This window comes from Gopherus evgoodei, unplaced genomic scaffold (assembly GCF_007399415.2).
Source record: "Gopherus evgoodei ecotype Sinaloan lineage unplaced genomic scaffold, rGopEvg1_v1.p scaffold_59_arrow_ctg1, whole genome shotgun sequence".
Classification (NCBI taxonomy): domain Eukaryota; kingdom Metazoa; phylum Chordata; order Testudines; family Testudinidae; genus Gopherus; species Gopherus evgoodei.
The window spans coordinates 92458-104721 of record NW_022060080.1 but is presented as its reverse complement, the minus strand read 5'-3'; the positions used below and the strand labels follow the sequence as shown (position 1 = coordinate 104721).

The following is a 12264-nucleotide window of genomic DNA, read 5'->3' as shown; positions in this document are numbered from 1 at the left end:
GAGCCACCTTTGAAAAAAATCCTTCCTGTCCTACGAGTAAAGGAAGACAGAACACAGATTATGGAAGTGAACTGCAGGTTAGGTGAGAGATGGAGGATTTTGGTTTTGTAGAACAATGGTCCACTTTCTGTGGGGAGAGGGAGCTGTAGAGTGTGGATGGCGTCCACCTGAGTAGAAGGGGACCACTCTTCTTGGGTACAGGTTGGCTAAAGTTGGTTTGAAACAGGGTATATTTGGCCTGTTGGGGGCCCGGTAGTCCTACTGCCCCCAGCCCCAAGAAATAGGGGGCTGAGAGGAGAGGAGCAGCGAAGGTGAGTCATACAAGCTTGTCTAGATAGGAGTCTCTGGAGCAGCCATTTTGGAAACCACAAAGACCAAGTCCTCCATGGTCTAGAATGGTGAGCAACAGCCAGTCAGGGACCTGCTGGCCCAGAGGAAAGGAGCTCCTGACCTTAGCTGTTCAGATAAAACACAAGCTGAGGTATTAGTTGGTGTTTGATAAAGAGCATCAGATAAGAGTAGGGAACAGGATAACCATCTCCTTATGCACTTATCTGTAATGAATAGGGAAAACGCTGTGTGATCATGGGTGACTTCAGTTTGAGCGACACATGCGAGAAGTCTCATGCTGCCCCTGCAGCTGGTACTGCTGGCCCCGTCCACTCACAGCAGCAGTCCCCAGGGAGGCCAGAGCTGCTCCTCCTCAGTAGCCCCCCACCGAGGAGCAGAAGCCTCCTGGGGTGTCCCACCCACCAGTGCCCCCTCCCAAGATTTAGTCAGGGTATAGGACAAAAAACCAAGCTCTGCCCTTGGAGACAGACACTGTCTTCAGTGGGAGATGAGTGTGTGCATCTATCGGCAGAGCAGCCCCCTGAAGATGCAGATAGGTGATTTGGGAGCACTTATAGGAGCAGCTATCGGCCCCAGCTGAGATCACAGCCCCATTGTGCCGGGTGCGGCGCTGACACACAATGGGACAGTCCCTGCCCCCCAGAGCTCACAGGCTCAATAGACTAGAGAGACACAGGAAGGGTTATCATCACCATTCTAAAGAGGAAACTGAGTCCCAGACAGGTGAAGGAGTTAGTGGCAGAGCTGGAACTGAACCCAGGTGCCAGTCCTGTGCCTTACATATCAGATCATCCTTCCTCTCAGCGGAGACACCCGGGGGCAGAGCCAGGAGCAATGGAATGGAATTAAGAAAAGGACGTTTGATGGTGAATGGCCCCAATTCTGATCTCACTCACACTGATGTCAGTTCACGGTGACTCCCCTGAAGCCAGTTCAGCCTCTGCATTCACAGCAGTGCACCTGAGATCAGACTCTGGCCCAGTGTCAGGAAGAACAGCCTGGCAGTGAGATCTACCAGGTGGGGAATTGCTTCTTCTTGGGGGAAGTGCAGAAGCCACATTTAATGCTGGAGCCCTGAGGGGAACGACCCTGCCCTGGGCCCCAATATGGGAGGGAAATGGATTAAACGGTTCAGTGCCAGTCAGCTTCTCCACCTCTGCTTTCCATGATCCCGTCCCATAGCTCCGCTCGCTGAAATAGCCATCCACCATATAGAGCACTGATACTCGGACTTCCGCGGCTCAGGAGCCAAATTAGCCATCACCATTACGCAAAAGAGCCACAGTAGGGTAAATTCATTGTTTCATTTACTATAGTACTATTCATATTTAAACATTATGATGGGAAATATTTAGTTTATCTATATCTATTATTCTCACAGCAAATAAGTTAGTAGCTTACTGCAAGCTGATAACTTAATGGGTTAATAACATAGTAAAAGCATCCAGACTGGTTAATAACTTAGGATGGTTAATAATTAAATCACAGTGTTTTAATAGCATGTGCTGCTAATAGCTGCAGGTGAGTCATTAAAAAGCCTCTTTCAGCTCGCGAGCGGTAGTCTGAGAATCACTGATTTAGAGAGATGAACGCTCCGGAGCAGTCCCACGTGGGGCAGGCTGTGTGACACCTGCCCTCCCCGCTGTGGATGCGGGGACTCAGCTAGCACTGCCGTTCGCAGATCCAGTGCTCAGTCAAGGAGCAGACGGCATCGTTCCACTTCCCGTTGAAGCGGAGGCTGGCACAGTCCTCCCCTTGATGTCCAACATTGTTGGGTTCTCCGGGCCCCCAGAACCTGAGAAGGAAACCGAAGCCCCATGGGATTAGAAGTAGGTATGGAAGTTCTAAAAGGGAGGTGGGGAACCAATAACTTTGGATGGAAGAACGCTGGTGGATGCCAGCTGCTTCATACAGCTCTAGCTGCTTTTAAATGTCACCATCCAAACAGCAGGGGTTGGAAGGCCACGTGGTGCAGTCGCTGGGTAAGAGGAAGATGGATGGATGGATGGATTGAAGAAGGCAGAGGATGGGTGGCTGCTCATCACAGCACAGAGGGCAGGTGGGGAACAAAGACACCTATACTTGACTGCGCCTTCACAGCAGAAACATGATTTAGATGACTCTGCGCCTAGAGCATCTCCCACTGCTGGATGCCATATATCCCAGCATCCCTGCAAATGCTCCACTTCCTTCTGGCTTACACAGGCTGCCCCTGCTGAAAATCATCTCTGGGTCAATTCCCAGTGTGACTGTGGGTCTCAGCAACAGAACAGAGTCCATATGCACGCAGCATCTCTGTTTCCAAAACCACCTCCATGCAGGTGGTGTGAAATGAGCCAGCTCCTAGGACTGATCTGCCTACTCACTCCTTCAAGTGGTGCCTGGAGGTCAGGGCCATGGCAGGTTGGTGCTAGCCGCTGAATAGGGGAAAGCTGGCCCAGCCACTGCTCAAGCCAGAGCTGTTCTCAGCTTGGACGACATCAGTTCCCAGTGCATTTTACAGGGGAGGAAACTGAGGCATAGAGCAGGGAGAGATGTGCCTCACAGTTGGCCAGCAGAGCACACTCATGGGGCTGGGACTAGAACCCAGCAGTGCTGCCTCCTTCTCCATGGCCCTGTCCCCGTGGCCATGTTGCTGTTCTCCCCCGCACCTTTCCTTAGCATGACACTCAGAATGTCCCATGGTAAAGCAGCTTTCTGATCCCCAGGAACATCCCAGCTCCAGTCCCTGCTCTGTGCTGACCCTGGACGACATCAGCATGGAGGCAGTAACAGACTCATAACCTTCTTTAATCGGGTTTAGCCACTAAAGGGGACCAGAGACCCCTGTAGTATCAGTTGCACTGGCTCTAAGCAATGCTCCATCTGGCTCTTTAGCAGGACAGGAGATAAAGCAGAAACAGCTGAGTGTAAGGGACAGTTCTCCCTCCAATGAGGCTGAACAAAGAGGGACTTGCCTGAGAGACAGGGGGCTGCCATCCAGCCAGCGCCACTCCCCTTCGTTTGCTGAGTCGCTGAGGCCCAACCAGTACACGTCAGGCTCAGTGATTTGGCTAGACAAAAAGATCTATGTGGGAAAATAGGTGAAGAAGACAATCATGATCCCAAGCAGAAGGTGAGGGGGCTTCAGGGGGACTGTGTTTGTGGCCAGCAGAGTCTGTGACTATAGATTCTCATCCCTTCCCCACTTTTCCAACCTTTTACATTAGGGCTGCCACCCTGCATTTCCCATGATGCACCAGGCACTCTCATGATGCATCATTTCCTCTCTTCAAGAGGAATGACCCTTGTAGATCATGGGAGATGCAGACTGACTGGGTTGCCTGACCTTTAAAGAATGGGGGCCTGAAGCATGCAAACTACAGCTCCCATGAGGCTTTGCAGCAGCATTTCCAAATTGAAATGTGTCAGATTTCAGTTGAAAATTTGCAGTATATAATTTTTAGCCCAAATAAATGAAATTTTCCACAGGATAAAAAAGCTCATTTTCTGACCAGCTGTACTTCAAATGCCTCATCTCTGCCCTTTGCCCTGCAAATCTCCCCTTCAGAATGGGAGATGAACACTGTTTGGGGCTGGGACTGTCTTTTTGTGATGATGTGCACAGCACCTAGATAAAACAGGGCTCTGATTGGTACTTCTATGTGCTCTCACAATACCAATAAGCGACAGTAATAAGGCTGAATATTACACTGCTGTTCCCTGAGGACTGGACATAATTTTCTACCCTCCTACAGCTGCTGAAGGCCGGCTTTTGGGGCTTGTCAATCCCATGGTCATAGGTCTCCTGTGAAGAGGGACCAAGGAACCATCTTGTAGTCCCTGTTGAGTCCCATTCTGCAACCTTGTTACTGGGGGTGCCTTAAATCCCAGCCCAGGGACAGGATAGCAAAATACACATACTATGGTCTGTACTGCTCATGACTCAGATTTTGGTTCTGGCGACTCCAAATTCACCCCAGTACCTTGCCCACCTCTGCACTACATGGGCATCCTCCAAGCACCAACTAGTCTCCTAAAGTTCTTTTCCCAGCAGGCACCGGGCTCAATTTAAAACTTAAGGTGGATTCTCCATCAGGGCAGGATTCCTTCTGCAAAGTCCTGATGAGGAATCTGGAGTGGGGTCTTCCCTAAGATATCAAAAAGCCTTCCCAAGTGTAGTAGTCAGCTGCTCTGAAAAGCATTGTAGCTCTGGGTCAGCAGCTGAATTCCTGCCCAGGTCGGTAGCGATCAAATATTATTTTTAGTTCCCTATGGGACTCTATGATTTGTATTCACAGGAGATTACAACTGCCCTCCCCCATACATGAATTTTGATTCATATAGAATCATCCACATCCGACACGGAGATTTCTTTTCACAAAGCTCACTCGACAATTTTCAAATGACTCTAGGTTTCCTCAATTCTTCTTGAACAGAAAGCTACATCCAAAGATATTGCTAAATTCCTGGAAAACTTGAGCTAGACTGTGATCTCAGTTATGCTGGGGTAAATCTAGAGTAACTCCAGATTCACCCTGGTGTAGCAAACAGAATCTGGCCCCTTGTGCTTATTTCCTTCCATTCTGCATGATCCACAATAGGAATCTGAGTGAATGGTTTACCTGTTCCTGTTTGGTGTTAACAATAACCAGGTGAGAGCCTTCATTGGTACAGAACTGCTTAGCATCCAACCAGGAATTAGTCGATGTTGAAAAGAAGTAGCATTTTTTCTCAAAATGCTGCCAGCCAGGTGGACATTTTGTGCAGATGACTTCTGTGAGAAGTAAAATTATGGGACAAGCCTGCATCAGAGAGTCAAAATGCAGTCTCACTGTAGTGTGAAAACTTAGCCGTGTCCCCATACTTCTTATTTCCTTCTGACATTCTCACTGGCTTCAAGTAAATAATTTGCACTGAATTTGTGTATTCCCTGAAATTGGATTCTTTTTCCTTCCACCAGGTTCTCATTCGTCCTCTGTGGGGTGGTTTTATAAGTTATAAGGCATTGTCACCCCTCTGATATGTGGTAGCAGATCTCAGGGCCTGGTTGATAGGTTTCCCATTGAAAAATGAATCACTGAGTGAATATTTTCCTAATATAACTTGTTGATTTCTGCTGGGTGCACTTGTCCTGAAAATAGGGCGACCAGACAGCAAATGTGAAAACCTGGGACATGGGATGGGGGTTCATAGGCACCTATATAAGACAAAGCCCCCAATATCAGGACTGTCCCTATGAAATCAGGACATCTGGTCACCCTACCTGGAAAAGAGGTGCCCATAAACAAAATGCAGGCCAATCTCAGATCTCAGCCCAGACACTGATGCCCAGTTTATTGGGTACAACTCTACCCCAAGGACTGACCCAAGTTAGAGAGTGTCAAGAATAGAGCAAACTCCCTTGCTAGTTGCACCAGCTTCCCTGAAAAATATCACAGCCTGAAACCAACAATATAGCATGTCTTCAAAGGCTGAATACTGCTGCCATGCTTGGAAAGAGAACTTGCAAGCTGATGTACAACATCACTATCTGGTGGCTTCTGCCATACAGTATTGCATCCATTGCCTGTTAGGCTTCATTATGTATTTAGCCAAATTATCAGCTGTGTCCATTTCCATTGCGTGTAGGGCAGGTATCAGGGAATGGCTTATGGCTCCTTGAGTCTCTGGCTGGTTCTACACCACCTCTGGTGCCCAAGGCATGGGACCAATGATAGAATCATGGTCAGGCAGGATTGTGGCAAGGGAGACATCTGTGCTGGCTCTACAGCCATTGGGGACTCCTAGCTGGGAAGATGTGGTCAGTTTCAGTGCAGGGGGAGCCGCCCAGGCCACAGGCCTCTTGGAAACCTGAAAGTTGAATGCCTTGTTTTCTGTTGGCTTTCACTGACTCTGGGCATTTGTGGTTAATTCTGTCACTGGTTTCAAGCCCTGTCTGGTGTCCCCTTACCTGTGATGTTCCGTAACTCATCCTGCACCCTGCTCAAGACCTCCTGGAGTCTGTCATGGTCCCTTCTCACCTCAGCCAGCTCCTTCAACATGCTATGCGTTTGGTTCTTTATCTCTGTCAGCGCAGGAAGGGGTTAGAAAAATGCCACCGGAATCAACAGTTTGATATTTCTGGGCTGGTTCAGACCTTCCTTTACTGCAGCTGGAAATGTGTCCATCCATCTGCAAACACACTTTCTGTCCCCTTTCACAGCCTTCGACCTATCTATGCTCTGAGATCGAAGTCCCCCGTTGTATTATCTAAGCACCTCTGCTCTCCTGGGCTGATTGATTTTCCTTCAAGCTAACTGTTGGATTCAGTGAGGGAATTTTTATCTCAGTAGGCTCACAATAAAGTAGCCCACACTCCACTTCTGCAACATGGGCCTCTTCTGTGGAAGTCTAAATCCCTAGTCAGAGCCCTGACACCAGCATAACTAAGATCAGAACCCAGCTCATGTTTGCACTGGATAGGCCTGATACCACATGGGATGAGCATTGCCAAATTCCTTCTGCAGGCCAAGGGAGCTGTGAGCCCTCAGCAGCACTGAGTGGACCAGAGTACCTCACCACCGCCACCATCACTCCCACGTATCTACAGGGTACTGAGACCACAATGTAGCAAAGCCCTTAAACACAAAGCCAGCGATTTTCAACCTGTTTTCAATTTCAGACCCCTGAACTTCAGAATGGAGGTGAGGATCCCTTTGGAAATCTTCCCCTTACCTGTGATGTCCCGTAACTCCTCCTGCACCCTGCTCAAGACTTCCTGGAGTCTGTCATGGTCCCTTCTCACCTCAGCCAGCTCCTTCGATGTGCTGTGTGTTAGGTTCCTTATCTCTGTCAGAGCAGGCGGGTAGAAAAATGCCACTGGAATCAACAGGTTGATATTTCTGGCCTGGCTCAGACCTTCCTTCACAGCAGCTGGAAATTTCTATGTGTCCATCTATCCGCAAACATGCTCTTCATCCCCATTCACAGCCTTCGACCTATCTATGCTCTGATACTGGAGTCGACCACTGTATTATCTAAGCACCTCTGCTCTCCTGGGCTGATTGATTTTTCCTTCAAGCTAACTGTTGTATTCAGTGAGGGAATATTTACCTCAGTAGGCTCACAATCAGGTAGCCCATACTCCACTTCTGCATCACAGGGCTTTTCTACGGAGGTCTAAATCCATAGTCATGGCACTGACACCAGCATAACCAAGATCGGAATCCAGTTCATGTTAGCACTGGATGGCCTGATACCAGGAAGGCTGAGCATTCCCAAATTCCTTCTGAAGGCCATGGGAGCTGTGAGATCTCAGCAGCGCTGAGCGAACCAGAGCACCCCACTTCCACCACCACCACTCCCACATATCTACAGGGTACTGAGACCACAATGCAGCAAAGCACTTAAAGACAAAGCTGGTGATTTTCAACCAGTTTTCATTTGAAGACCCCTGAGCTTTTCAATAGATGTGTGGACCCCTATTGAAATCTTAAGCATAGCCTGCAGACCCCCATGCGTCTATGGACTACAGTTTGAAAATGACTGCTCTGAGCACGTATCATCCCATACAATAATCAGGTGTGTAGTTGTTTGACAGCTGCTAAAGTAGGTAACAACTTGGGGATTGAACTGGGGTCCTCTGGGGCTAAAAGCAGGAGCTTACACTTGAGACAAAACTACCCAATCATCTCCTAGATCAGCACAGAAGGGAAGCTGTCACATGTGCTCACCAAAATGGGTTACACATGCAGAAGTGCCTTTGCTGGATGAGTCTGAGATCCAAAGTTCTGCTGCATCATAAACTGGGCTCAGGATAAAACCTGGGGAGGCCCATGGAAGCAGGATGCAGCTGTTCCCAAACTAAAATGGGATTATTCATGTAGGGCTCCCTTCTCCGTCATTACACTTCCCCTTTGTCATCCTCCTTCTCTCCTTCCATTTCTGTTTGCCCTTCACAGGGAAAGATCAGACCCAGGAGTCCCTCTACCAGGAAGCAGCAGTGATCAGACATTGGAAGGAAAAGGATGTTTCTCACCTATGGCATCCTGGAGATGTGATTGGTCTTTTATGTGATCACCTGGGATCTCCTCGATCTCCAGCCTAACCCCAGCCAGCTCCTTGGACACTGCAAACAACAGAGGCAGAAAAGAACTGATGTACTTGGGCGCATCGAAGGGACAGACCCTACCCATGTGCAACTCCCAGGATTTCATTACATGTCTTGTGACAAGGGAACTGTTTATGCCCAACTCTTGAGAAACATCAGCAGAACATACCATTAAGAAGTCGACTGTTAAACACATTGAATTCTTTGGACATCTTCAATTCTAAAAGGCAAATGAGAGAATGGGAAGTTTCCAATTTAAATAACAACACAGAACCTCATGCTGCCCCATCCACAAACTCGACCACTGAGGAGCCCTGGATAAGGACCATTCATCCAGGAGTGTGTGAAATGTATGGAGGAAGTGCAGTCGTTTGCAAGGATGTAAATGGGTTTCACTTATAGCTATTACTGATTTTAATTAACGTGCTATCTACAAGCCCCACCTAAGATTAGGGCCCTTTGTGACAGGTGCTGCACAAACTCAAACTGAGATTGGGTACCCTTGCTCTGGCACTGCATAGACAATGAGCAAGAGATGGTTACAATACAAATAGACAAGAAATGATACCCATTTCAAAGATAGTGAAACTGAGGGACAGAGAAATGGAGGTCCATTTGCTGGGTGTTTGGGGACACACTACCACACTTTTCTGGGCAGACTGGGGCCTCCCCCTAGCCATGTTCCTGCTTCCTTTTTTCAGATGGGCAGGGGAGTGTCCTGGAGGAGATAGGTCTCAGTTCCCACTCACCCATGCAGTAGTTGTCTTTATGGGGGCCCCAGGCATGTGCCTACTCCTTGTGCAGACCAACTCCACTCATGCCTATGGCTTCCCCAGCAGGATAAGACTTTCAGCCAATGAGACACGGGTAGAAAAGCGACCTCATCAAAACAAGATTTCATTGGCTAATCAGTGATCTTAGGAGTAGGACAATGTTATCCAACAACTTCTAAGAGCGGCTTCCACCTCCCGTGGTTGTTGCACACCCCACAATAATCTGGAGCCCTGTCTGAGCTGTAATCAGATCACCAGCTGCTGTATGTCTGCTCAGCTCCACTGAAGTCCAAGGAGTTACATCCACTTCTACCAGCCCTGCAACTGACCCTGTGGGCCGACCTCTCCCCTCCCTTGAGATGTAAGGACCAAAAAAGATCCTCGAAGTCTGACAAGGGATAGAAACATTTCCTTTATCCTCTCACCTAGATAGTCCTGGTGATGTGACAGATTTCTCTTGGCATCTCTTCTTATAGTATCTCTATCCACCTGGGCTTCGACAAGACCCTTGGACACTGTAGACATGAGACTTTTGATAGCAGAGCAAAATTTATCAGCGGGGAAACCCATATCTTTGGAGACATCTGTGCTGCTGTAAATGCACTTTCCTCCCAGTTACCACCCAGGACTGCTGATGTCCATTCCCTTATGCTAGCTGTGATCCTCCACTACAGGCGCACTGTGCTCAACCCAGGGATTCATTATTCTGGACATCAGCTCGGTCCTTGGTACAATGTAGAGCTGTGTTGGGGCTGCTCTGTGTTACACTGAGCTGTCAGTGGCCCCAAGATGTGCAGTGCAGCTGCCACTGCTACACACAGGTGCGGAATGGCTGGACAGCTCAAAGGAGCATAGCAAAGCTGAGAGTGGAAAGGTTCAGCCTTCGCAGAGCAGTGCAGAGCTCTGACTGCTGTGCAGAGCAGAAAGTTGCCTATCTTCCACGAGGAGTCTGTCTCGGTTTGTGTGTGGTTAGCCGGTTGCAAAGTTTAAAAGGAAAGGAATGCATTTGTCGGGCCCAAGCTCTCCTTGTGTTAATGTGGAAGAGGCAATTGTGGCAGAGCATTGTGCCATGCCCAGTTGAATTGTTCTCACTCCCAGACATTACCTCTCTGCTAGCAGGATCCACAGTCACCCCTTTGCACTGGCCCCAGCACACCGTTGAAAAAAAAATTTTTGTATGACTATTTCACAGCCTTGAAAATGTCACCACAAACATGTCCTGGTTATTGATTTTGGGTGGGATTTTTCTGAGATTTACGAGCACAGGTTCCATGGAAAGCTAGTGGGAGTTATGCTAAGGACAAATCCTACCCCTTTGAAAATCTGGACACCTTAACTCAGAGGTGAGTGAAAGTTACCTAGCACTGGCAACTGCTCCATAATTAACATCACAGCTGAGCCTCCATTCTCAGCCCAATTTTGTGCCCCACTGCTAAAATCCACCAAAACTAGTCAGAGCAGCCTCACTCTTGGCAGATGGGATCTGAGGCTGAGGTAGAAATGGACAGGAGACTTACATTTCCCAAAGTTCACCATGATGAGAGCTGTGGCCACTGTAATGCAAATCGCCAGCAGGACATACAGGATCACATTGGCCTTCCCTTGGGTGAAGCTGGAGAGGCAAAGAGCTGTGGGGAGCAACACTGGTTAGATCTCTCAATGCAGTATCAACCCCTCCTAACATTCCCTTTGGGGAGAAACTCCAGGCACTGAACATGGTTCCCTACAAGAGAAGATGACTGAACAATGGGAGGGGAGGGATTCATAGCAGGGTTAATACTTTGAGGTAGTTCTCAGCCTTCGCTGTGTTCCATTTTCCATGTTGGAAATTCCTCTCCCTTTTGGCAGTATGGGAAGGGCAGGGGAGTGTGACGCCCAGATTGAGAAGCTCTTGTTTTAAAGGGAACTTGAGAATCCTCTCAGGCTGTAGCGGGAAGATATGGGCAGGTCACAGGACCAGTTTCCTCCCTGGAATAGCAACACTGAAGACACTGGAGTGAGCCAGGGATGAGTTTGCCCCATGATAAGAAAGGAGTTTATGAGGATGATGAGAATATCCAGACTTAACCAAGACACTAATTAGGAGAGAATGAGAAACCCTTCTGAGTGTGGTCACTAGCTAACCTTAAATTAGTGAAGCTAGGAATTGAACATAGGCCTCCTGACTCCCAGGGCAGCTCCTTAGTCACAAGGCCACTCTTCCTCAGGCCAGCTCACCTTTACCGCCTCTCCAAGGTACTTTGCTCGCTCCCTGCACTGTCAGTTCCACCTGCTCAGAGTTGTCCCAGTTGTGGTAGTAGCTGTCCGGCTGCATGGCTGCGATGTCTATGTTCTGCTCCCTGCTGTCAGTGCAGTTTATATTGATAGGAGCTGTCATCATGCCTTTCCAGGGGAACGGATGCCTGTGGTCAAATGGGTCAGGGCCTGTGACCCAAGCATTTCCTCTCCAGGTCATTGCCAAATCACAGAATCTCTGTGGTTCCAGTTTCTGGTCCTTAGACTTCCAGGCTCTGAGATTGCTCAACTCCCATCGACTTTTATCAGAGCATGGTGAAGTCAGCGCTTCTCTCCCAGAGGCTGCTCAAGTCAATCTGCCACCCTAGGCAAAACTTTGGTGTACTATCCCCCTCCTCAGAGGCCTAGGGTGGCAGATATGGCCCAGTCACTCCTATATTGTGAAGAAAAGGGCGGCATTGCCAAAGTCCAGTGAGTGGCAGCGTGGTCTTGCATGACTGGGGGGAGATCAGGCTAAATTTGCCACTGTAGTGGCAGAAGTCTGTCACCATAGACCACTGCCTACATTGCACGTACCTAGAGCAGCCTTTGTCAGCACCTCACCTGATGATGTTCTGTGCTATTCCTGGACACACTAGACAGGCTGGCAGGTGGCGTTAGGAGAAGGTTTCATGATCAGAAAAATGTCAGTTTCTCACCAGTAGCTGGAGTCACAATCACTCTTCCAATTGGAAACTTGTAGCATTTGAACGTGTGATGGGGCAAGGCCAGATGGCTACTGTAAAGTAGTGAGGAACAGGTATGTTAGCCCCAGGCTAAACAAATCCCTGGTAC

At 48.7% G+C, this 12264-nt stretch overlaps 1 protein-coding gene across 2 annotated transcripts; it reads right to left on the bottom strand.

The window, feature by feature from the left end:
* Positions 1 to 1701: 1701 nt before the first annotated feature.
* On the bottom strand, positions 1702 to 11510 carry LOC115643444 (low affinity immunoglobulin epsilon Fc receptor-like). 2 transcript variants are annotated; one of them, XM_030547487.1, is made up of 10 exons: positions 11413 to 11510; positions 10713 to 10823; positions 9621 to 9710; positions 8592 to 8642; positions 8351 to 8440; positions 7048 to 7161; positions 6284 to 6397; positions 4956 to 5107; positions 3309 to 3418; positions 1702 to 2146 (listed from the first exon to the last, which is right to left on the bottom strand). In XM_030547487.1, exons 1-10 carry the CDS (start codon positions 11507 to 11509, stop codon positions 2014 to 2016), a joined length of 1062 nt encoding a protein of 353 aa, XP_030403347.1. In that variant the 5' UTR covers position 11510; the 3' UTR covers positions 1702 to 2013. The 2 variants fall into 2 exon arrangements, with proteins under 2 accessions (XP_030403347.1, XP_030403348.1); XM_030547488.1 differs by lacking the exon at positions 3309 to 3418.
* Positions 11511 to 12264: the final 754 nt, after the last annotated feature.

What these genes read in the sequence shown, in the direction of transcription:
- LOC115643444 (XM_030547487.1), bottom strand. Translation starts at nt 11,509, where the DNA reads ATGCAGCCGGACAGCTACTACCACAACTGGGACAACTCTGAGCAGGTG. An exon ending in TAACAGTCGACTTCTTAATG is followed by an intron (nt 8,441 to 8,591) that starts GTATGTTCTGCT and finishes TGTTGTTTGCAG; the next exon opens with TGTCCAAGGAGCTGGCTGGG. An exon ending in GGAGTTACGGGACATCACAG is followed by an intron (nt 6,398 to 7,047) that starts GTAAGGGGAAGA and finishes CTGCGCTGACAG; the next exon opens with AGATAAAGAACCAAACGCAT.